Source organism: Hyaena hyaena, unplaced genomic scaffold (assembly GCF_003009895.1).
Source record: "Hyaena hyaena isolate Hyena2069 unplaced genomic scaffold, ASM300989v1 scaffold_316, whole genome shotgun sequence".
NCBI lineage: Eukaryota > Metazoa > Chordata > Mammalia > Carnivora > Hyaenidae > Hyaena > Hyaena hyaena.
Window position 1 is genome coordinate 1,495,120 of NW_024080946.1, and position 24,981 is coordinate 1,520,100.

Below are 24,981 nucleotides of genomic sequence, written 5' to 3' on the forward strand. Positions count from 1 at the left end.
GCCGCTTTCGTTTTCTTCCGAGTGGAGGAGGGACGGGCGCGGTCGCCGAGCCGCTTGGGTTGGACGGTGGGCCCCGAGGGTCTTGGGGGCCCCGGGTGCTGGCGGGGTGGGGGTGGGGGTGGCGGGGCCGGGGGGGGCGGTCCCGGAAGGCGCCTCGAGGCACCGAGCCCCCGTGCGCGGAGGTGGAACCGTGAGGGAGATGGGGGTCCGGTACCCCGGGAGAGGCAGCCATGGCCTTTCGGCCTTACGGGCCGGGGCCCCCCAGCACGGGCCCTTGCAGAGCGTAGTGAGCCCGAATTCGCGGAGCCTCGGGGTGAGGGCGCTGGGACGGGGGCCTCGCCGGCCCCCGGGGCGCCACCCGAGGGTGGCCGGTCCAGACCGCACACACCGGCCCCGGAGGACGACGGGACACGCTGGGAGAGGTGACCCTCAGCCCCCGGACACCCTGGTGTCCAGCAAATGGTACTTAAGCCCATTTGAGCCCTTGACAGATGTTCTTAGGAGGACAACCCTGCAAAAGGAGGGCTCTGGAAGCTAGAGAACGTTCTAGAACAGTGTGTGCACATGTGCCAAGCTGGGTAAGCCCGGGCTGGGGTGGGTGGCAGGTGGGGACGATGTCTGTGTTCCTGCTAGATTACAGGTGGGGGGGGGGGAAGGCAGGAGGGGAGGGGGCCCCCGCTGGAGAAGCACCCCCCCCCCCGCAGGGCCCGGCAGCCACTCCCCGCCCCCGGCACACAGCGGGGGGCACAGGATCCATCAGCCTGCAGAGCCTCCACACGGCACGTGGCCACTCCACTTGCTCTTCCAGTTTGGGTTTTTTTAATTTTAATTTTTATTTTTGAGAGAAAAATAGAGACAGCGTGAGCGGGGGACGGTCAGGGAGAGAGGGAGACACAGAATCAGAAACAGGCTCCAGGCTCCGAGCTGGCAGTCAGCACAGAGCCCGACGCGGGGCTCGAACCGGCGAACCGCGAGATCATGACCTGAGCGAAAGTCGGACGCCCAACCGACTGAGCCCCCCAGGCGCCCCCATCTCTTCCAGTTTCTCAGAGCCTTGCTGGGGGCCCCTCCCTGCTGCCTCCTGCCTCGGGGGCAGTTCCCAGACAGGAGGGTTTGAGGACACGATGCCCCGCCACCCACCAGCCTGGCTGTGACCGTTCTGCCTCTGGGGAGCCAGGGGGGTCCGGGAAGCAGGCAGGAAGCCGGGGTTGGAGACCGCGGGACCCTGGTGGCCCAGGGCTCAGCCACCCAGCCAGCGCCCTGCCCTGGCCCCCTGCTGACCGGTAACAGGGCACCCCTTCTGCAGCTTTTTCCGGGCGGCATGCCCAGTGCCCTGCTACAGGGCCGCCTGCAGCTAGCGGCCACCCGGGACTGGGGGGCCTCCTGACCCGCTGGACGTGGTCCCTGATTCCACGCCCACCCCGAAAGCTCTCCGAGCCCTTCAACCACAGCTTCCCCCCGGCCGCGGGCCCTTCAGCTCCTTCGTGTCCGGCGCCCCCTCTCCGAACTGCCCACCCAAGCCCACCCTCTTGCTCATGCCGTCTGCCCCCTCGGGGGCCGCCCCCGCCTCTCCGGCCTCCGGCGTCGGTCCCACGAACACGTGGGCCCCCGGGGGGCGGTCTTACCCCCCGGGCCAGCCCTCCATGGGCCACGCCTCCCACTAATAGTTTTCTGGTGGCCGAAGCCACCCTGCTCTCAGGCCACGTGGCTCCGAGGAGCTGCTCGCTCGGGACGGTCGTGTGACTGAGGACCTGGCCGGTGAGGAGCGTCCCCTTGGTCACCTGGCCGCAGCCATCGGGTCAGAGACGGTTCTCGGCGGCAGTGAGGCGGGCGAGCGTCGGCGCTGGCACGCTGCGGCCGCTGCTGAGAAAGGGGTGCCGTCTCCCCCAGGTCGGGGCGGGAGGCCACTTTCGTCGGCGCACAGGGAGGGCCCGTGCGAAAACGCCAAGACCGAGGAAGCTGGCACCGCCGAGTAGACGCGGGTGACCCGAGGACGTTGGCGGGGCCCCCGGATCCAGCCCCGCTGCCACGGAGCGGATGCGCGGCTTTCTACCCAAGCTCGTTTGAACTGGGTCCTGCCGCTTGCAGTCTGGTCTCGCTCCTTTGAGCCACTTTCCCCTCCATGGTCACATCCCGGACCTTGTCATCCCTTTAAACTGCTCTTCTCCGCCCGAAAGGACTTTCCCAGCGTCCCACTCTCTACCCACAGCCCCCCCACCCCGTGCTCACTCAGACCCTTCAAGCGAGCGTGGGGCCCACGTCCCTGCCCTGCACCCCAGCTTGCACCCCAGCCGTGGCCGGTGTGCGCCCGGCACTGAGGCCGCACAGCCTCCTCTCGGCCCTGCGACAGCGCAGCCAGGAGGGCGTCCCGAGGCTCGGCCTGCGGGTCTGGGGCCGCGACGGGGGAGCCCGGGTTTGCCTGCTGGACGCCCGCTCAGCTCCCGCGCCCCCGGGGAGGCTGGGCCCCCGCGTTTACCTACCGGGTCTTTCATCAGGCCTCGCATCCCAGGTGGCCCTCGGAGGCTCGTGACACTGAGGCCCTGGAGGCGGGTCCCCTGGGGCACGTGACCCCGGGGCAGCGAGGAAGCAAAGGGCCAGGTGTACTTGCCTGTCTGCAAAGTAGGGGCTTAGCAATGGCCCCAGCCTGGGCTCCTCTCTGCACCCCCTGATCAGGCGGGGGAGCGGGGTGCGCGGCGGGACCAGGTCCCCGGAGGCTGAGGCCAGCTCTTCTGTTCCGGGCAGAACTGTTCTCCCGGTTCCTCGGCTTCCTCACCTATAAATGGAAGCAAGAAGGATTTCTTTTACTCACCCATCGGCTAGCCGGGTCTCCGCGTGTTTTCCTGGCCCCCTGTGACCTCCTCGGGCACTCGGGTCTGCCCCCTGGCTCCCCAGAGGCGACTTCTTCCTGCTCCCGGGACAGCCGTGGGGCCTCCACTGGGTGAACAGCCCCCTGCGCCCGTCCCTCGGCCGGGGCAAGGCGGGTGCGGGCACAGAGCCTGGTGGGGGTGGGGCGGGAGCACTCCGCACGAGGTGGGGGCCGCCACCCCCGGCCCGGGCATCGGACCCCGGGTGATGTGGCCAGGGGGCCGGGGGGCCGGGGGGCAGGAGCCGCAGAGAGGCCCCGGGTCACTCGCGGGCCGGGCAGAGCCAGGGACCCGCTTCCCGCTCTTGAGGAGGACGGACGGGAGGACGGCGACACGGCAGCTGCGGGGGGTCAACAGTCCAGGCCGGGCCGCGCTGACACAGCCACCCCCCCCCCCCACCGGGGTGACCAGAGCTCATCTCAGTCTGGGGAAGGGGGGAAGCGGCAAGTCCGCTGACAGGCGGGAGGCAGGGGGAGTCGGGGCTTCGGGCCCCGAGTCAGCGCGGTGGGGAGCAGCGCCGGAGGCCCGGCGGCACGGGCGCACCCCTGCACGGGATCCGGGCCCCGCAGGCGGGAGCCCTGTGACGAGGCTGGAGGTGCCCGCCCAGGAGGGGGCGCTCACGAGCAGGCTGCGTCCGCACAAGCCGGAGCCCAGGGCAGACCGAGCCGCCGTGCGGGTTCTCGGTGCCCCTGACCTTGGTCGCGGCCGTTGTCCTGGGGAAGCTGAGAGCCTTTGCGGGAGCTGACCCCGCACACGCCGAGCGGGCCGAGCCGAAGAGAATCCAGGGCGCGCGGAGTCGTTGGTGCTGCTCCACACCGAGGGGCGAATCGGCACCCGAAGTGACGGCTTCCTTCCCAGTCGGGCCAGAATCCACCTTGCCTCGCCCGGTTCCCCGTTATAAAGCGGGTGGGCCTGCGTGGACGGGGTGAGGAGGGGCGGGACCAGGGGTCCCTGACACACACGTGCATCGGCGCCCGGCCAGGCAGGGGGTCCGGCCAAGGGGAGGGCGCACACCCCGCGGGCGGGGGCTGACCGCTCCCCGTTTTCTCAGACCGTGAAAATGTGAACCTGTGGCCTGGGCCGCCCACCCTGCCTGGCGGGGAGTCCCACCCAGCGAGTGGTCCCACGCGGGGCTAGGTCACCACAAGCATCTCTTGAGAATCTTTTGTGCAGAAACAATGCACTTTTTTGGTGTGAAACCTCCCACTCGTAAAATGCGGGCTTACAAGAGAGCAATACTCCACCTTACACGCACCGAGACTACTTGAAAATAAAGCGTTGGCAAGAATGCGGGGAAATTGGAACCCTCGTACACGGCCAGTGGGACCGGGAGATGGTGCGGCTGCTGGGGAAGATGGCACGGCGATTCCTCGAAAAATTAAATGGGCCGTCATCACATCATGCAGCGATTTTGCTTCCGGGTGGGGGCCCAAAAGAATTGAAAATATCAACTCAGAGAGATGCGCGCAGCCCCGTTCATAGCAGAATTTTAGTTTGGCAAGCTGAACGAGAGCCGGAGATGGGCCGCGCAGCAGTGTGACTATACGCAATGTTACGGAGATGGTTAAGATGGCAAATTTCATGTTCTGTGTGTTTTATCACAGTGGAAAACACATTCCACGCGGCCAAACTCCCGTGTGAGCTCCGTGCGGCCCCCTGCTGCCCGGCCCTTCTGGCTGCTTCGCAAGACAAGAAGTCCTGAATGGCGGGGCCCTGCTGGAAACTAAGCCAAGAGAAGCTATAAAGCGGCGAAAGCCAGAGACCCAGCCAGCCGCTAGCGCGGGTCTGCACCGGGGTAATGACCGCTCCGAGCAGAGGTATGTCCTGGCCTCCCACCGGCCAGCATCTGCTCCTCTGGAGTCCTAGGTCAACTGCGAGTACCCACTCTCCTGATTCGCAGATGGGCAAACTGAGTCTCTGAGGAGCCAAAGGACTGTGTCAAACATTTGAAAGCATTTCTTAATGTTTATTTATGGAGAGAGAGAGTGAGCACGAGTGGGGGAGGCGCAGAGAGAGAGGAGACAGAGAATCCCTGGCGGGCTCCACCCCGTCAGCACAGAGCCCAATGTGGGGCTTGAACCCACGAAACTGTGAGACCACGACCTGAGCCGAGACCGAGATTTGGACGCTTAACTGACTGAGCCACGCAGGCGTCCCTGGACTTCGTCAGAGTTTCACTAGGGACCCCCCCATACAGCGGAAGGCAAAAAGCTCCTCCCCACCCCCACCCCCCACCCCCCACTCCTACCACCTGCTTCTCACTCGGCTGCGAAGGGGGAGGGAGGGTATACAGGCCGAGGGGAGGACCTAGGAGTGCGGGGCCACCCGGTGTCTCTGGTTCCCACCACCCATCCCCGCTTTGCAGCAGCAACAGGAGCTTGTCCAGACTCCCTAAGTGTGAACGCCCGTCCCAGGCCAGGAGGCCCTCGGGTGCGCCCCGCACTCGCTGTGTCCTCGGCCAGGCCCTTCCCTTGCCCACGGCTCTTCCGCCTCTGGGCGAAGCACGCCGGCCTCAGGAACACGGGCTTTGTACCGGGAGATGGATCTAGATAGACTGCAGATGGGGGCAGATACCTGTCTGTCAGGTCCCGGGGTACCGGGGACCCCCTGCCTCTTCCAAGGCCACAGAGGAGAGGAGAGAATCTGCTGAGGCCCGGGTCCCAGCCTGCTCACTGCACTGGGAAAGCAGGGGTGGGGGCGCTGCCATCTGGGGCCCAGCCAAGGGACCAGACAGATGGTGGGGCCGCCCCGCCTGCCCCGGGAAGCAGCCGGGGCCCTGGGCGGCCTTGGCCACGCCAGCTGGCAGGACCCCCAGACTTATTCCTTAAAAGCAAAGGACAGGATGAGGCGCCCCACTGCCCTAAGCAAGCGAGCTAAGTCCTGGCAAAAGGTGGGCCTCACCCCCCCCCCCGATATCAGTGCAAATCTGTGGGGAGCAATTTGTCAGCACCTGGTAAAGCTGTTGACCCAGCTGAGAAAAAAATTGCAGAACGAGATGCCCAAGATGATACCATTTTTGTAAACCTGAAAATCACAAAATAGGTTCTCAGGTACAAGAATGCGCTTTGCACATCACATTCGTTTGCAAGTAAACCCGAGTGAAAAGGATACAGGCCCCTGAGGACATTCTGTCCCTTCAGGTTAAAATGGAAAGTCCCTGGGGCGCCTGGGAGGCTCAGCTCAGGTCGTGATCTCTGTGGGTTCAAGCCCCGCCTCGGGCTCTGTGCTGACAGCTCAGAACTGGAGCTGCTTTGGATTCTGTGACTCTGTCTCTCTCACCCTATCTCGCTCGTGCTCTCTCTCTCTCTCTCAAAAAAAAAAAAGCAAAAAGGGAAGTCCCTACCCCAGTGATTGCAACCCTGACAAATACTGGAGATGCTAATACGAAACGAAGGGGATTTCATTTTTGCTGCTTATTAAATTTGAAGCAAACATGACAAAATAAGCGTAACAGTCAACCGCTGGTAAGTTACATGTATTTTTAAGTTTCTTGGTAACACTAACAACCAAAACCCCGCGCAAACCAACCCAAACAAAACTGGAGGCGACAGTGAAAAGGCCCCCGCCTCCAGGGAGCAGGAAGCGGGGCGGGGGGCGGGGGGGGGGGCCTCCGTGGGCCGACCCCGCCCCTCGGCCGGAAGGGAGGGGCGCCGGGGAGGAATTTGCGGAGCAGGGGAGGGCGGGCCCCGCTGCGGCCCGGGTTCGACCACGGGGGCTGGCCCCGCCCCCCGGCCCCCCACCCCAACTCAGGGGGTGCCGGGCGCTCTCATTAGCGGAACGGCGCCGGAGTCCCTCTCTGATTGGTGAAAATTGCGATCCTTGATTTGCATAGGGCTCCGAGCCGGCGCCCCCGCCCGCCGCGGCCGCGTCTGCGCGGTGGTCGGGTCGCACTGGGGGCCCTGCCGCCCCGGACTTCCGGGCCCGGCCCGGCCCGTGGCCCGCGTCTCCCGGGCGCCCAGAGAGGACGTTGCGGAGCGTTCCCGGAGCTTCTCCGGAGCCCCCTGCTGCGCCAGGCCCGCCCCTGCCTCCCCCGCGCCCTGCGCTCGCCCCGCGGCCCTGCACCCTCTTCCCGGAGGTTTGCGGGGACTTCGCTGGAGGCGCTGCTGACCGTGGCCCTCGGGCTGTTCCCATCCCCTCGACGTACACGCGCGCATGCACACGCACGCACACACACGCGCCAGGTGTGTCCCCGGGTCAATGCCTGCGCTCCCAGCCCAGGGCGGGGCCTCGGGCTGTTCCCGTCCCCTCGACGTTCGCGCGCGCGCGCGCACACACACACACACACACACACACACACACACACGCACACGCACGCGCGCCAGGTGTGTCCCCTGGTCAATGCCTGCGCTCCCAGCCCAAGGCGGGGCACGCAGGAAGTGCTCACACTCCCGTAACCCGCACTCACACACCCACCGTTAACGGTGGCAGAAAAGAACGGTGAAAAGCGGCCCCTGCTTTCAGAGAACTGTGACCTGCGTGAGGCGACGTCAGGGAAGAACCGTGAATTACAACGTGGTTCGGTGCCGGGGAGGGGCCTGCACAGTAAATCGCAGGGGCGCCGACCAGGCTGGGCAGGTGGTCAGCCCGGCCCCGGTCCCCAAGCCCATGTCACCCCCTCTGCCCTGCCCTGCTCAGAGGCCGGCACTCGGACAGGGCCTGGCGGGCCGTGCCGTCCCGGCTCCCTGCGCTCAGGGCAGGGGTCTGGCCTCTGCACCGCATTGTCCCCCAGTCCCCGGTGTTCAGCAAGCGCTCAGGGTGGTTTTAAGCTACAGGACTCACAGGGGCGCCTGCGTGGCTCAGGCAGGTAAGTGCCCGACTTCCGCTCGGGTCATGATCTCACTGTTGGTGAGTTCGAGCCCCCGGTCTGGTTCTGTGCTGACAGCTTGGAGCCTGGAGCTGCTTCGTTCTGTGTCTGCCCCTCTCTCTGCCCCTTCCCTGCTCATGCTCGGTCTCTGTCTCAAAAGTAAATAAAAAAACATTAAAAAAAAAATTAAGCTAAAGAATTCACAAGACTTACAAGTATTAAGAATGAACAGAGACTCCATAAAGAACACTCTCTATCCCGCGCCGAACCTTCTTACGGTTTCCAAGAAAGCAGTTTTCTGCACAGAAAGCCCCCCGCGCTCTGTATTTGTACAAAGCCATGCCTTAGGACTGATCCCAGGAGAACACACGAAGAACCAGAACTTCCCCTCACGGTAGCATTTTCTGGAAGGTAGACAGTTTATCAAATATAATTTATTCGGAAAAAAATACAATGTTTTAAGAACTTAATTCCACAGGCTGGTAGCAAACAGCCTTCCGTGAGCGGTACCAGGTCAGGGCCGAGAGCCGCCAGCAGGGTCCTCCAGGCAAACCCGGAGGGGCCACAGCCAACGCCCCTTACGAGCGGCCAGGGGCGCCCCCCGCCCCCCAGGCTGCCCCTGTGCCTCCCTGGGGCTTCCTGGCAGGACCGCTGCTCAGCCCTGGGCCCGCGGCTGCCGGCTGCCGTGCCACCGCACCCCGAAGCAAATCCGCAAGCACCCGTCACCAGCCGCCACAGGAGCGCCGCGAACCGTGGGGACCGTCCTGTGTGCCGCTACTGGCTGTGAGGCCGCTTGGCCACGGGCTCCTCCCGCTTCAGCCACCGCGCCAGGAGGGCCGCAGCGCCTCTCTTGGGGGGGAGCGGGCTCTTGTGCAGGACCTGGCTGCGCCACTGGGGCACATCCGGCTCTGCCTTCTGGGGTGTTTGGGGGTCTTCCTTTGTGGGTGACTTTGTGGGTGACTTTGTGGCCAGCCACTGCATCATCTTCTGGCTGCTACGGCTCGCCTTGAGCTCCTAGAACAAAGAAGGAAATGCTCGAACCACCCCGCTCTGGCTTTTAGGGCCACGCCAACCCCACGGGAAGAGACCGGGTGGGGGCACCAGGTGCTGAGCCAGGCTTGGAAACCGTCGTGAAGAGCCAGATGGGGTGACAGGTCACAGGGACGGGACGGGAGGAGGAACTGCGTGCGCCCCGAGGGGTACAAAGGGGTGGGGGGCGGCGCTCACAGCGGGCTTCCCAGATCAGGCGTGTGGGGCCCGGAGACCGAGAGGTGGGAGGCGGCGACACTCCCGACAGGCGACAGGCGCAGGGAAAGCCGCACTCCGGGGCGGGGTGAGCGCGCTGGATGGATGGCGGGGAAATGGGACCGGAGGGTGTGGCTTCAGTCACTGCGATTAAAGGTTTGGGGCGAAGGCTGGACGGACTGACGCGCTTCCCCACCACGCAACCTCTCCGTGGCCGGCACTGCTCCCTCCTGCGCCCTCACACCCGCGCCCCCACGCTGAACTGAAGGTTCTGGGCTCGCAGGACCGCCTCTCCGGAATGGGGGTGCCTCAGCAGTACAGACCGTGGCTGAAACGAGGCAGTGTCTGGTGCAAGATGAGTGTGTATCAGGACACTCTCTGAGACATGGAATGAATCGAAGGGTCAGGGTTGCGGGAGTTTGCAGAGAACGGAGACAAAAGAAAAAAGATGACACCTGAGTATGGAAAATGTAGAAACCGGAAAAAAAATGGGGGGTGGCTGTTTCGTGTTCTAAGATGCCTGTGCCTGGAACCCTCTGTGCCACCTGGAACCAGCTGCTACTCCTGAATCCTCATCCCCAGATGTTGGCAGGGGCCACTTTTTGCTCTGGGACTTCCGTTCCCTCGGGAGCCTCTTTGGCTTGTTCACCTTCCCTTGAAAATACAGCTGGATCCTTTCCAATTCTAAAAAGTGAAAGTTCACGGCAGGAATATTCTCAAATCCTCCTGAAGGAGTACAAGGCTTGGAGCGCCTCCAGCTTGTAGCTGGGGGAGCGGAGGTACGAGACACAGGGAAAGCTACGCAGCTGCAGACAAAGATACAATATGGACAAGGATTCCTTGGTCTTTCTTACAATCACCCTGCGGATTAGGAATCTTCAAACCTGGCTTGTCAGATTTACTGAAGCAGCTTCGGAAGGACACAGAAGCCCAAGTCCAGCCCCGACACTGACTCAATAGGTCTAGACAGGGTCCAGCATTTACATTTTGAAAGAGCTCTGAGGCGTCTGAGTCACAGCCAGCTTTGAAGATCACTGCTCTGTTCAACCTTGTCCTCGGGGAAATACGAGCGCTGGGCGCGGAGATGAGCGCTAACGGCGGCGAGCCCGGGGGCAGTCAGTTAAGCATCTGACTTCGGCTCAGGGCACGTTGAGCATGAGCCCCACCTTGGTGAGCCCCGCTTCCCTCTCTCCTTCTGCCCCTTAGGGGATTCGCTCTCTCTCTGCCTCTCTCTCACTTGTGGGCCCCCCCCCAAAAAAGAAAAACCCAAAACAGGTAAAGCAGATTGTGAAAGGCCATATCCTAAAAGAAAATGACATGGCGGCAGAAGACAGAAAGCTCAGCAAGGGCTGGCGGCATCACACACCCCACCTTTCTGGCCAGCAGGTTGACAGGAGTCACACAGTCCGGAGAGCTGTTGCAGGCGTTGTTCACCACGGAGGAGACCGCGTGGAAGCGGATGTTCTCTGTGGGGCGGATTAACTTCAGGGCTTCCTGGGCTGAGACCTCACCGAAGTCAAGCCATCTGGACACTTCCTCCTCTCCATCTAGTATGGCAGGCATCCTAGGCAGCGAGGCAGAGGCGTTGGGTGGGAGGCAGAGTCGCGTGAGGGGAGGGACGGCGGGGAGCCCTGGGAGAATCCGTCCTCCCTCCGCACCTCACGCCCCACGGCTGTGTGACCACAACCGGGCAGGGCACGACATTACCACGAGGGGAACCGGCTCACGGGGTTTTTACGGCAAAGACCGGGAACGGTGAGTGTGTGACCCGACCCCGGGCACGCCAGCATGCCTGCTGACCAACTGGTGAACTGCCCACGGGGCCGCAGCCAGGGGTGAAAGGGAAACGGAAGGGAAGACTTTCCCTGGTAATCTCTAGATTCAGTTAGAAAGAGTGACTCCCAGAATTGTGAGCCACGCCCACGCCTCAGACGGCAACCGCGTAAGATGGGTCCCGGCCCCCGGGAAGATGTGGGAAGAGCACTGTCAGCAGCGATACAGAAGCTAAGTGCAGGAAGGGGCTCTGCACTGGATCAAATGGATCCCTATTATTTTTTAAGGGGTTCCTGACCCATTTTTAGGCGTTGCCCCCTAAAGCCCACCTTTCCCGTGAGGTCTCAGGTTTGCACCGTGAAGTTCTGCGCTGTGTGCTGACTTTTAGGAACGCAGGTCATCTTACAGCCACGCTAACCGTCACTATAGTTTGCACAACAAGCGCTACTCTCTCAATCTGCGCGCACGGAAACATGGAGTCAAAACGCTCCCTATCTACGAGCAGGAAATAGATCTCCCCCAGAACCTTCTGGACGCAGGGACGCGATACGTGACTTGCCTGTGGTGAATGTCACTCAAGCTCTTACAGGCATCTACCGTGATGACGGTGTAGGAATACAGGAGGCCGCCTCCTCCCGGGGGCTCCCAGCAGTCAAAGACCCCCGCCATCGTCAGCAGCCTCCAGCTGCCCCAGACTTTCTCCCAGAGCTCAAGGCTGGCTGTGACATCCACGCTGCCGGACTGGAAGCAAAATACACAGGCAGATGAGATACAGCAGCCCCTCCTGCACACAGACTCAACACGGCAGTCACTTCAGAGCTGCTTCAGCCCACGTGTTATTAACTCTTCTTGATCCACTGTTGCCAAAACAAAGAGGTTTGGGAGGAAGTACCCACTGAAGCTATGGATTTATGGCTCCTTGATGCTTTCACAGTTCAATCCGACACCATCAATAGGCATTCAATCTTCCGTGATCTGGCCCGTGATTCCCCTCCACCCTGACAATAAGAAAAAGAGCCAGGAGGGGCACCTGGGTGGCTCAGTTAAGCATCCAAATTGGGCTCAGGTTGTGATGTCACAGTCTGTGAGTTTGAGCCCTGCCTCTGTGCTGACAGCTCAGAGCCTGGAGCTGCTTCGGATTCTGTGTCTCCCTCTCTGCCCCTCCCCTGCTCACACTCTGTCTCCCCAAAGTCTGTCTGTCTCCCCAAAATAAATAAAAACATTAAAAAAAAAGTACTGAATCCAAAAGCAGCTATGAAAAACATGAGCAAAGGAAAAAAGAGCTAATGAAACAGAAAACTGGCAAAATAATGAATTTTTAACCCCATCAGATTGCTAATTACATCAAACGTAAATCTTCTAAACGCTCCAAAGTTCCCTCCTCTGGGAGGCCTTCTGAGACGCCCCGGCCTGAGTTATGTCCTCTGTGCCGCCATTACCTCACGTGAGCATTCGCCACTGGCCTGCCCCTGCTCACGGGCATGTGTCTTGGCAATAAAGCATCAAGGACAGAAATCCTGTCTCACTGAACTTCCAGGAGGCCAGTAGCAGGGCCATAAACAATGGTAAGTGGTTAACACACGTCCATTGAACAGGTGCATTGTTCTAGGTAAGAAAAACTGTATGGGACTGAAGGAAGTGCCATCCTGATCCACACGAAGGCCTAACAGCCTCTCTAGAAGAGTGTGCCAGAGGAAACTGCAACGTTAGGGCACACACTTCCTAAAGATGGAAAAGCTAAGCACCAGAAATCTTTTGGAGTGGATTCCTCTAGAAAGAAGCCCCAGAATTCTGACTTACTATTAACTTTAATTATTTTTATGGAAACTCTACATCCCATGTGAGACTCGAACACACAACCCTAAGATCAAGAGTCGTGTGCTCCACGGACTGAGGCAGCCAGGCAACCCCCCCATAATTCCCAAGTTTAATGACGCAAACTGCAGTGAGGATGCAAAGGCTTCAGCAGTGCTCGAGCCATCCATCTGATTAAAATGAAAACATGATGTTGGCATGTCTGATTTGTTTTCAATCTACTCACAATGTTATGCGAACAGGCTAAATTTATTATTTGTCTTGGGGGGGAGGGGGGAGATGGGCATGGAGGAGGGCACTTGTGGGGATGAGCACTGGGTGTTATATGGAAACCAATTTGACAATAAACTATTTGTAAAATAAAAAAAAATATATATATAGAAAAAAAATTTATTATTTGTCTTAAAATGAAGGTTCTATGAGGAAAATGTTAAATATAGAGTTACCATGTGACCTGGCGATTTTACCCCTAGGCATAAACTCGAGAAATTAAAACATATCCACGTAAAAACCTGTACGTGAATGTCCCGAGCCGCATTATTTATAACAGTCAAAAGTAGAAATAATTTAAGTGTCCATCAACTGGTGAATGAATAGACAAAACGCGGCCCTTCCACACAACGGACTGTTACTCAGCCACAAACAGGCAATGAAGCAGTAACACGTTCTATCACATGGATCAATCTTGAAAACATACACTGAGTAAAACGAGCCAGATAAAGACCACATATTATACGACTCCAAATACATTCAATGTACAATAAAGTCAAATCTATAGAGACTGAAAGATTAGTGGTTTCCAGGACTGTAAAGAATAGGGAATGGGCAGTGACCGATAACAGATATGGGATTTCTTTTGGGGGCGATGAAAATGTAACATTAGACAACAGTGAAGGCTGCACAACTTTGAAAATACTAGAAAAATCGCTGACTTGCATACTTTAAAAAGATGAATTGTATGGTGACTTATACCTCAATAAGGCAGTTATTTAAAAAAAAAAAAACAAAAACCTGGGGTGCCTAGGCGGCTCAGTCGGTTGAGCATCTGACTTTTGCTCAGTCATGATCTCAGTTCATGAGTTCGAGCCCCACGTCGGGCTCTGTGCTAACAGCTCAGAGCCTGGAGCCTGCTTCTAATTCTGTCTCCCCGCCTCTCTCTGCCCCTCCCCTGCTCATGCACTGTCTGTCTCAAAAATAAACAAACATTAAAAAAAACAACTCACGACTCTATGAGGAGAGAAACAAAATGTCCTTTTTTGCATTAGTTTCTCTGTCCCTTTCCAACCTGTGAATGCTGTCACAGTACCTCTTCGGTGATGGCCTGGGGGAAGTAGATGAAGTATGCCTGCTTTGGGGCTGTTCCCAGACATTTCTGCCACTCGTAGAATCCATCTGCTAAAATGACACAGCGTCTTCCCTTTTCAAGAGGTAGCTGAGGGAAAACATGAGCAAGGGACAGTGTTAGTGACAGAATAGTTTTGTGCTAAACCACTGTGTTCTGGCATCATGCAGGAATGTGTACGACCACGTTCAGCAGTATCAGCGACTGGGAACACACTTTCCAGAAGAACCTCATCTTATTTCTCAGGTTTATAAGATACTAACAGCTCTGTTGGGAAAAAGAGCAGAGTAGGCGCCTCTTCTCCAGACCAGCCACCTACCCTGAAGGACCGCTTCTCCATGATGGTGTCACTGCGACAGTTGGTAGTGTGGAACTGCAGCTTGGAAGGATCATCCTCTTTGAACCAAGATGGGACCAGGCCCCATCGCATGGGGGCAATGACGCGCTCTGATGAGTCTGCACCCTGCCGGGGAGGGGGTTAAGATCCAGTGAGGAGACCATAATGAAAGGTAGAAAACCACATGGGGCACGTGCATTATGTCGCTATTAATATCGAAACACAGAAAAATACAGAGAAAATTAAAAGGGACAGATCTACTTGAAAGCAATTTTAATGATTTATCCATCATGATGTGATTAACTTTAGGTCTTCAGCAATTCGTGTCCTTTAGCATTTACTGGAATGTAAGACAAACTGCTTGGGTGGGGGGGGATACAAAGAAGTTTAGTCCCTGTAAACTCTGAATTAGTGCCTGCTACGAGAGCGCGAGAGCGCGCGCCCTAGGCCTAGCAGTCACGTGGTGCCAGCTCTCAAACGGCACGTGCTACAGGGGAGCTGGGGTGGCTTGGCTGAGATTCCAATTCTTGATTTTGGCTCAGGTCATGATACCAGGGCTGTGGGATCAAGCCTCATGTTGGGCTCGGTGCTGAGCATGGAGCCACTGAAAGCTTCTCTCTCTTTCTCTCTCTCTCCTCCCTTCTCTACCCCTCATACTCTCTCTCTAAAATAAAAATAACGTAAATAAGCGAGCACATGTTACAGACAACAGTAATACCATGAGGCACACACTAGGATGGGGGATGCACAGGGTGCTGTGGGGGCGCACGGAAGAGCGCTTAACCTCAAAAGACTTGCAGGATGACACGTGAGGCCTCAAAGACATCAAGATATTAATAATATAAGATACAACAGGCTACGGGCCATAGAGGCGGTACATACAAGGAATGGCAAAGAAGCTGAGCGAGAGTGATCTGTGAGAGATGGAAGGGAGGGGTATCAGCTCCTTGGAGGAAGCAGAAAGGACAGGGGTGGGGTAGGTCTTCAACTGGATCCCATAAGAGGTACAAAATTCAGACAAAGAAGAGACTTGGAGGGAAGACCAGACAAAAAATGAAAAGAACACGGGTGCCTGGCTGGCTCAGTTGGAGAAGTGTGCAACTCTTGATCTTAGGGTCATGAGTTCAGGCCCTACATCGGTTGTAGAGATTACTAAAAAAAAAAATTTAATGAACAAAGAGGCAATGTCAAGAATGTGTAGGAAGTGGTTTTGCGCAGGAAAGTTACAGCAAGCCCAAAGATGCTATTTTTAGAAGGGCCTGCTAACGAGGTTGGCCCTCAGCATCTGGGGGCTTGGATTCTGAGTGTTCCCTTTTCTTAACTGATAAAGGGGCTTATGCTGAACATCTTTCCTTCGGAGACTCGGGAATTTAGGCAGTTGCTAGGCAGAGTGCGTAATAAAAACCTTGGGCTCCCAGTTTCCAACGGACTGCCCCAGGCAGAGACACTGCACGTTACTACGTTTCTCATTGCTGGAGAAGGCAATGTACATCCCCTCACAGGAAGGAGAGAACATAAGGGAGCCTATTGGTGGACTTTTTTCCCAGATTCTACTTATGTCTCCGTGCCGTGCAAATACTATTGCGTATCCTTCCACTGTAAGAAGCCTTAGCTATGATATGCCTTGTATGCTGAGTCCGTCCAACCAAATCTGCAAATATGGGGGTACTCACTCTTCGGGGTCTTCAACACACAGTTGTTAAACTTTATTGGGGTAACTGGCCCCTTAAGAATATGGGGGCGTCTGGGTGGCTTAGTCGGTTAAGCGTCCGACTTTCGCTTAGGTCATGATCTCGCGGTTTGTGGGTTCGAGCCCCGCGTCGGGCTCTGTGCTGACAGCCAGCTCAGAGCCTGGAGCGTGTTTCAGTCTGTGACTCCCTCTCTCTCTGACCCTCCCCTGCTCACGCTCTCTCTCTCTCTCCTAGAAATAAAAAACATTAAAAAAAAAGAATGTGATGAAATCTACAGGTTAAAATGCACGTGCGTGTGTCCACACGCACTATTCTATGCAGTGTGGTACACTACAGGTTGGAAGAGACCATGAGCAAAGAGTGAATTCTGGGTGCTACTATAATGGTTTGGGGGTAAGGATATCGGGGGGGGTGTCTCATGACAGCAGTGTAAATAAAAGACACAAAATATAGACTAAAAATAAAATCGTGATGGTGAATTGAAAAAGGAAACAGAATTGATCAAATTCTCAGCCTACAAGGCTGACATAATGATGGTACCACGGAGCAAAAGACTCACGTCTGAAGAGGCGTCTGATTTGGAGAAGGGTCACGTCTTGAATTTCAGAAGAACACTGGGGGGTCTGTGGCCATTTAAGGCAACAGTTGGAAAATCTCTGACAGTCCTTGCACTGAGGTGGAGGGCTCTGTTCCCTCCTCCGGGATCTGCATGGGCTTGTGCATAATGCGGCACAGGTGACACTATGAGATTTCGAAGGCTCTGTCAGAAAAGGTGTGTCAGCTTCCTCCCTGCTTGTGGAGACAGTGCTTCTGAAGCCCGGAGCTGCCGAGTAAGACACCCAGCCGTCCTGAGCCTGCGGGGCAAGGGAGCCCAGGCAGTGCGGGGAAGCCACATGCGGGTGTTCTGGTCATCGGCCTCAACCGAGAACCCGTAACAACCACCAGGAAAGTGAGTGAAGATACCTCTAGATCAGAGGTTGGCGTACTTTTCTGGAAGAGGCCAGATGGTAAGTAGTATAGATTTTGCAAGCCATATCACGTCTATATGCAGAGACTACAAGCAGCTATAAGAACTCTTGTGGGGACAAAGCAGCCCCAGACAATAGATAAATGAATGGATACTGCTGTGTTCCCTAACCTTTCATTTACAAAAGGGTCAGAGGGCCCTACTTTTCTGATTCCTGCTCTAGATGATTCTATCCCAAAATGCCACGTCTACTCAGTTGAGGGCCCAGACTGCAGGGAAGAGATACACCATATCTGTAAGACCTTGTCCTCATCCCTCACTGGTGAACATAATAAAAGGGTTGTTGAAAGTCACTAGAATAAAATCCAAGTACACCTGTTCATTATGGCCAACAAGCAATCAGAGATCTGGAATTAAAAGCTTAGAAAAGAGGCAGCGTGGTACAAAGACTGGGTCGGCAGATCAAGACCTAAGTCTTGATCTCATGGTTCATGAGCTTGGGATTCTCTCTCTCCTTCTCTCAAATAAAGGCAGATAGTAGATGTTTTTGGCTTTGTGAGTCCACACACCCTCTGTTGCAATAAGTCAAGCAACTCAACTCTGCTGCCATTGGTAGTATGAAAGCAGACAGAGAATGAATAAGCATGTATGTGTTCTAATAAAACTATTTACAAAAACAGGTAGTAGGCTAGATTTGGTCTGAGGACCACAGTTTGCCAACCCCTGGTTGGCAAGAAAGAATAACGCCTTTATGAGAAGACCCTGGTTCAAAAATCCCTTCTCTGCTACTTATGAGGATGGATTAGTCTCAACTTCCTGAACCTCAACTTTCCTTACCTATAAAAACACAGTGAACAATACCCACCTTGCAGGATCACTTAAATGTGTGGCATGAAATAAACACACAAATTACAGTTTAATATTTTTCAAAGGTTAGGAGTAAAAACAAATAGCATATTTTCTATGGAAAGCTGTTAAAGTCATGAGAATAAAGTTTCTTAGAGAATAAATCAAGTACAGGAGTTAACCCGGGGGTACAAAAAGAAAACAGAGAAATGAAAGAAAAATACAGTTCAAGAAAAAAATCCCTAGAGAAACAAAAGCACAATGAGACAGAATTGGGGGCACCAGGGTGGTTCTGCTGGGTAAGTGTCTGACTTTTGATTTTGGCTTAGGTCTTGATCTCATGGTTGATGAGCTTGGGATTCTCTCTCTCCCTCTCTCAAATAAATAAATAAAAGTTTTTTTAAAAATGAGAAAGAATGGAGGATGAGAAAAGTCAAGAAAATGCAATTTTAAGAAAAAACAAAACAAAACAAAAAAAAACACCAGGAGTGGCACTATCTCCAAAGGGCTTCTTTTTTGCTTAAAGCTAATCTTTCCACGGTGCTCCTTGTAAAATCCTGTCCTGTTTCTTTCAAAGTCTTGCCTGTATCAGATAGTCCCCCACCTCTCTCTTTCTCACTCACACACACACTCCATTCTTGTTACGCAGAGCAGTTAGGTTCCACAAAATCACTGTAAACACTGAATTAGTGAACACCGAACTGCTGCTCTTAGGGAAATACAGGGTTAGGTTCCCACCTGCCTAGAGAGATAACATTTTCATCAACTGATCAATATATAACCTTATTTGATGTGTATTTCAGTTTATTTATTTTTTAATGTTTTTTTATTTACTTCTGAGAGAGAGAGAGAGAGAGCGCGAGCGTGTGCGAGCAGGGGAGGGTCAGAGAGAGGAAGACACAGAATGTGAAACAGGCTCCAGGCTCTGAGCTGTCAGCACAGAGCCCGACGCAGGGCTCGAACCCACGAATCGTGAGACCATGACCTGAGCTGAAGTCGGACCCTTAACCGACTGAGCCACCTAGGCGCCCCTGTGTATTTCAGTTTAAAGACACTTTATTTTATATAGTTGATTCATTAATGCTGAATTCATGACCGACAGCACTGTAACAGATGCCTGAATGGTGTTTATACCTATAAGGTATAAGGTGTAATATACCTATAAGGTATATTACAACTTCCTTCACATAAGAATACTAGCCAGCATGAGATGCCTGGATGGCTCAGTCGGTTAAGCCTCCAACTTCAGCTCAGGTCATGATCTCTTGGTTCATGGGTCTGAACCTTGCCTTGGACTCTGTGCTGACAGCTCAGAGCCTGGGGCCTGCTTCAGACTCTGTGTCTCCCTCTCTCTCTATTCTTCCTTTGCTCATGCGCTCTTTCTCTCTCTCAAAAATAAATACACATTAAAATAAGTAAATAAGAAGAATACTAGCCAGCACTTTAGCACTATGTTGGAAACAATTTTTTTTAGGTTTATTTATTTATTCTGAGAAAGAGAAAAAGCCCAAGTGGGGGAGGGGCGGAGAGAGGAGGAGAGAGAGAGAGAGAGAGAGAGAGAGAGAGAGAATCCCAAGCAGGCTCTGCACTGTCAGTGTAGAGCCCCATGGGGGGCTCAAATTCAGGAACCCTGAGATCATGAGACCATGAACTGAGCTGAAGTTGGACACTTAAACATCTGAGCCACCCAGGCGCCCCGCTTGGGGACAATATTAAACAGTGAAATCACCAACAAAATGCAGAGAAATGCAAAAAACAGTCCTAAAGCAACTGTAGGAAGAGTAGTGGTTTGCAGCGGAGGAGGTGAAACAAGAAGGTAGAGGTCTGTCTTACTCAGTGTCGGCCGGGAAGGTGTACAGCAGGTAACTCGAAATTTTTTCCATTCTCTACGTCAATGAAAAACTTCAAAAGCAACATGAGTATTATTTTGGGGGAATATAAATAATTTTAGCAAGCAGGCAAATCTGCAAACATGAAATCTACTCATAAGGAGTATCAACTGTGTGTGCGTACATACATATACGTATGCGTGTATATTTTCCCCTCTGAAGACACAGGCAGCCTGGGTATACTGTATGCCAAGAGGCAGGAAAAACAAAAGCAGTAATGAGCGTGCAACACAAGTACGGAAAAGACTACCCTAGAAGAAACGGTAGCATAAGTGAACTACCAGCTGAGGTGGCTCCTTGCTGAGTTCCAGATAGAGACTATCCCAGGGGCAGCTGCCACGCAAAGGAAACTGTTTGCGTCACATAAGATGGGAGGAGAGACTAAGATGGGGGGAAGTGGAGGTGGGGGGCTGGTGACCGGGTTTCTGTATTTTAGGGTTAGGATGAACATTCAGAAAGGGGAGCTTTGTCACTGCACGTAACGGGACGTGAGGCTGCCCAGGCACACTCTGGGAACACGCCTATGCGTCCTCCGCTACCTTAATGAAGCGCGTGCTCCTTATAAGGAAGCGGAGGTACGCGTAGGGCAAGGGGAAGGGGCTCGGGGCAGGCTCCGGCCCGCAGTGTGTGAACCGGGTGGGGCTTGGGCTCGTTATTTCAGGTAAGGAACGCAGGACCTGTTTACTTTTGAAACTGCACTGGGAGCTTTACCCCTGATTTACTGTCCCTGCTAAGGTCAGGCCACTTCCTGGACTCGTAGAGAGTGTTAGTTCTCGCATTCCTTTTTTTCCCCTTAAAATCCTTAACTACGGGAGGTTTCTGTATTTGTAATTCTGACACCTCCTTTTGGGCTTCGGATCATGGAAAACAGGCGGGGCCCTAAAATGACTTCTCTTGTGTCACCAAAGCGATGTCTCATCTTTCTTTTTCTGGGGGCCCCTCGCTCTTTCAGTTTACAGTAGGGCAGAGAATGCAAACCCAAGTGTTACTCTCACCTGACACAGGAGGAAGAGAACGAATGTATGGAAACTGAGCTTTTGTAAATCCTCTTTTCCAGAATCAAATGTGTCTTCCAAGTAGAAGAGCCCCCCACCCAAAGCATAAATGAGAAAACATTATCCAATGGTCAACTAAATGGTCCCTCATCAGGCATGCGCAAGAGAGAACAAGACTCTAAATTTGAGGTTCTCAACATGTGGCAATTTTGACAACCCTTCCCCACCACCAGGATCGTGGGGGTAGAAATGTGGTGGCTGGAAGCCAGCAATGCTGCTAAACACTCTGCCAGGCACAGGACAGCTTCCCACAACAAAGAATCTGGGGGTGAGAGGCCAGCAACGCTGTTAACCATTCTGCAAAGCACAGGGCAGCTTTTCACAGCAAAGATCTATCCCACCCGAAATGCTCACAGTGCTGAGGCTGAGAAATCCTACCCTTCCAAATCCCATGGACCACCTGGAATGCTAGTGTGTTCACCGGACGACTGAAAAACAAACTTAAACGTGAGGCTGCCCCCTACTGGGAACGATAAATAGAAGGTGGCTGAGAAGCCAGACGACTGAAAACACTGCTCAATATTAGTCATCTTTTCCTCTGCCCTTTTGGACTTGTGACCAGAACAGCTGGTAGCGCTGGGGTAGGTAAATGAAAGAGGAAGTTATCTGCAAATCAGTGGTTTCAAATGCAAATGCTGTAATCTATGCACGTGCAGGCGGCCGTTGCAGGTAAGGTTTAAAGGTTTAAAGAACAGCTGAAATGATGCTAATTTTGTTTTATAATTTACAGGTCTGAGACAAACAGAACCTCAAATTTTATCAAAATTGGGAAACCCCAGCGATTGTAACAAATTTATTAGAGATGTGGAATTAAACCACCCCATCAGGAAATTGATACTGCTGATGGAAGAGAGGGCTGCTTTTGCTAGGGGCTCCCCCTTCTCCATTCTTAGTTGCGGGAGGCACCCACTGGAGTGAGAAGAGTGGTTTCAACTTCAGTCCCCCCCCTGCCCCTCACTGGCCGGGCAGCCCAGCAGAGGTCACAATATCTCTACACTTCTTTAGATCTGTTAAAACAAAATTTTCTTCCAGCTAACGTTCATCCTAGAATTTTAAAGAGCTGATATAAAGAGAACCATGGCTAAAAAAGAATAAGGCTCATTATACATTTAATCCGTCTCTCTTTTCACTTCAAGTTAGGCCTTCTTCTGAGACACGTTTTATTCTTTCCTTTCCCAGTTAAGGTCTCCTATGATATTTATTTTTATTTCCCTCTCATAAAAAAAAAAAGTTTTCAGTTTCAACAGGGAGGTATGCACCCAGTAAAAATGGGTCAAGCATAAACCATTTACTATTTCATGTAAATAGCTTCATTCAACCAAAAAAGATCAGTGCTGTTTGGTATGCTTATTTCTTCTAAATATTTTAGTTTTCATTTCTGAGACAGAGAGAGCGCACACGATGCGGGGGGGAGGGGGGGGGCTAGCAGAGCGAGAGGGAGACACAGAATCTGAAGCAGGCTCCAGGCTCTGAACTGTCAGCAAGGAGCCCTACGTGGGGCTGGAACTCCATAACCGCGAGATCATGACCTGAGCCAAAGTCGATGATTAACCAACTGAGCCACCCAGGTGCCCGTTTACCTCAAATAATCTAGAAATGAATCCTAACTACAATATTATCACAAGCGTTCTGAAGAGTAAGTAGCAAGGGTATAATGGACTTTATAAAGTGATTTACGCATTAGGGGTCAAACAGAATAAATATCCACAATGGAAAACAATCATAATTTTTCATAACCTCTCAAGGGCATTTAAAATGCTTAAGACCTGAAGAAACCATTCATTTCTACAGTTAAGCATTTTACTTACCACATGCTAGCACTGGCACACACATGCACGCACACGTGAACACACGCATTCAGGAGATCAAGCAGAGAACCAAAACATAATTATGAATTACTGGTCACTCCAACACTACACAGGTAAATACTAGAGAAACAGTGAGGTGCAATTAAACTTCAGAGAACCAAACCAAACACATCTGTTTCCAGTTTCAGTAAAAGACCAAACATAAACAGACTGAAAACATAGCAGAAAAAAATAGAAACTTCAACGTTCAAGAAACACCAGAAGTGTTTCACATCAGTTAAGTCTTAATCCTGCCCTCAGCCTAGAGATTCTGGTTCAACAGGGCCGGTAAGGGGCATGGAAACCTTTTTTTTTTTTCCCCCCCCACTCAACTGACCCTGATGATCAGTGACAATGGGATCTTAAAAATCACATTCAGGGCGCCTGGGTGGCTCAGTCAGTTAGGCTTCCAACTTTGGCTCAGGTCATGATCTCCCCGTCTGTGGGCTGGAGCCTGCTTCGGATTCTGTGTCTCCCTCTCTCTCTGCCCCTCCCCTGCTCACGCTTTGTGTGTGTGTGTCTCTCAGAAATAAATAAAACATTAAAAAATTTTAAAAGAAAGAAAAACGTATTCAAATGGAGGGGGGGGGGGTCAAGTCAATTTGGCATGCATCATGACTAGCCTTCCACCGAGCCTGAAGAATAAACATGGAATCCTCTTGCTAAGAGAAGAAAAAACGGATACAACTTCTCACAAGTGAGGTCCAGAGTGGTTCTCGGCTGGGGATCAGACTACATGAGCGGAGGCTGGTTTTCAAATTCAAGGTCAAACCCAGGTGAGCCGCCCGGTGCGGGGCCGAAGCTGGTTACCTTCTCGAAGTGCACTCGCGACAGGAGCACGGGGCTGTCGGACTGAGGGCTCGTGTTGTACGAGGGGCAGTACTTGTCGGGGTCCTTCCACTCGGGGAGCCGCTCCCGGCCCTGCCGGTCGCGATAGGCGCACGCTCTCGCGAGCACGTCTCTGGGCAGGTGGCAGGAGGTTCGGCCGCACATCGTCCTGCGAGGCCTCGCACACCCTGCAGACGAGAGCCCACGTCTGTCCACACCGCCGGCACGCTGGGCGGCCTGACGCGCCCCCTCCCCCGCCAGGGGCCATCCTTCAGCTCAGCCGTGCGGCCGAAACTCACACTGCGGGGGGGAGGGGGCGCTGGAGGGGGGCAGGGCGCTGCCGGGGCCACTTCCTCCGCGGGACCCTTCGCGGCCCCGCTCCTCCTCCCCCCACAGGGCAGCGGCCCGGGGCTCCCGCCCGCTAGCCCGCCTGGACGGCGGCCTGCGCCCCAGGTCCAGGGGCCCCGCGCCCCCGGCCGTCCCGCCTCACCTCACCTCGCCCCACGTCCGCCTCCGCCCGCCTCGCCTCCCGTCCGCCTCGGCCCGCCCCGCGTCCGCCTCGGCCCGCCCCGCCTCCCGTCCGCCTCGGCCCGCCCCGCGTCCACCTCGGCCCGCGCCTCCTCGCCTCCCGTCCGCCTCGGCCCGCGCCTCCTCGCCTCCCGTCCGCCTCGGCCCGCCCCGCCTCCCGTCCGCCTCGGCCCGCCCCGCGTCCACCTCGGCCCGAGCCTCCGAGCCTCCCGTCCGCCTCGGCCCGCCCCGCGTCCACCTCAGCCCGCGACGCCTCGCCCCCCGTCCACCTCGGCCCGAGCCTCCGAGCCTCCCGTCCGCCTCCCGCCCGCCCCGCCGCGCCTCCCGTCCACCTCCCGCCCGCCCCGCCGCGCCTCCCGTCCACCTCCGCTAGGCGGTCAGCGACGCTCTGCGCCCGCGGGCGCTCAGACTCAGCGGGCCGGCGTCCCCGGCGTCAGGCCCCGCCCCCCAGCGGGGTCAGCCCCGCCCCCGGCGCCGGCGCCTAGCCCCGCCCCCACGTTCCCGCGGCGTCCCCGCGGTCTGCGTCTTCTGACAGTAGCCCGCGGGGAGGCTACGACGGGCTGTGCGGACTCGCGGCTTGCGGGTTCTAGAAGCTCAGCTGCCCTCCGTAGAGGCCCACGCCCTGCGGGGTTAAGCCCCAGGGCCAGCCGCAGGCATGGGGTGGGGCCCGGGAGCCGGAGGCGCCCCGGTCTGTATGGGGCGCCGGCCGCTGGAGGGCTGGCAACAGGCGACATTTGACCGACCTCGCACTGAGGCTCGGAGTTTGGCGCGGACATCGAGAGGCCCTCAGGGAGACAGGTGAATCATACAAGTGGCTCACAGACTGGCAGGCACCGGAGTGTGGCCTTCGAGACCCTTCACCCCCCCCATCTGAATTCCTAAGGGTCAGGCCTAGATTTAAACTTTTTTAAATGTTTATTTACTTAAAAAAATTTAATGTTTTTTATTTATTTCTGAGAGAGAGAGAGAGACAGCGTGAGCAAAGAAGGGTCAGGGAGAGAGGGAGACACAGAATCTGAGGCAGCTCCAGGCTCCGAGCTGGCAGTCAGCACAGAGCCCGACGCGGGGCTCGAACCCACGAACCGTGAGATCATGACCTGAGCTGAAGTCAGACGCTTAACCGACTAAGCCACCCAGGCGCCCCAATGTT

The 24,981-nt window shown here is 55.2% G+C and overlaps 1 protein-coding gene across 3 annotated transcripts; it reads right to left on the reverse strand.

The window, feature by feature from the left end:
- Nucleotides 1-8,080: 8,080 nt before the first annotated feature.
- On the reverse strand, nt 8,081-24,276 carry HMCES (5-hydroxymethylcytosine binding, ES cell specific). Of its 3 annotated transcripts, none has more exons than XM_039248603.1 (7): nt 24,196-24,276; nt 23,286-23,491; nt 14,163-14,306; nt 13,808-13,933; nt 11,246-11,427; nt 10,285-10,477; nt 8,081-8,682 (listed from the first exon to the last, which is right to left on the reverse strand). In XM_039248603.1, the coding sequence occupies exons 2-7, from the start codon at nt 23,466-23,468 to the stop codon at nt 8,443-8,445; spliced, it is 1,068 nt and encodes a 355-aa protein (XP_039104534.1). In that variant the 5' UTR covers nt 23,469-23,491; nt 24,196-24,276; the 3' UTR covers nt 8,081-8,442. The 3 variants fall into 3 exon arrangements, with proteins under 3 accessions (XP_039104534.1, XP_039104533.1, XP_039104535.1); XM_039248602.1 differs by lacking the exon at nt 24,196-24,276 and adding an exon at nt 24,070-24,141; XM_039248604.1 differs by lacking the exon at nt 24,196-24,276 and adding an exon at nt 23,909-23,939.
- Nucleotides 24,277-24,981: the final 705 nt, after the last annotated feature.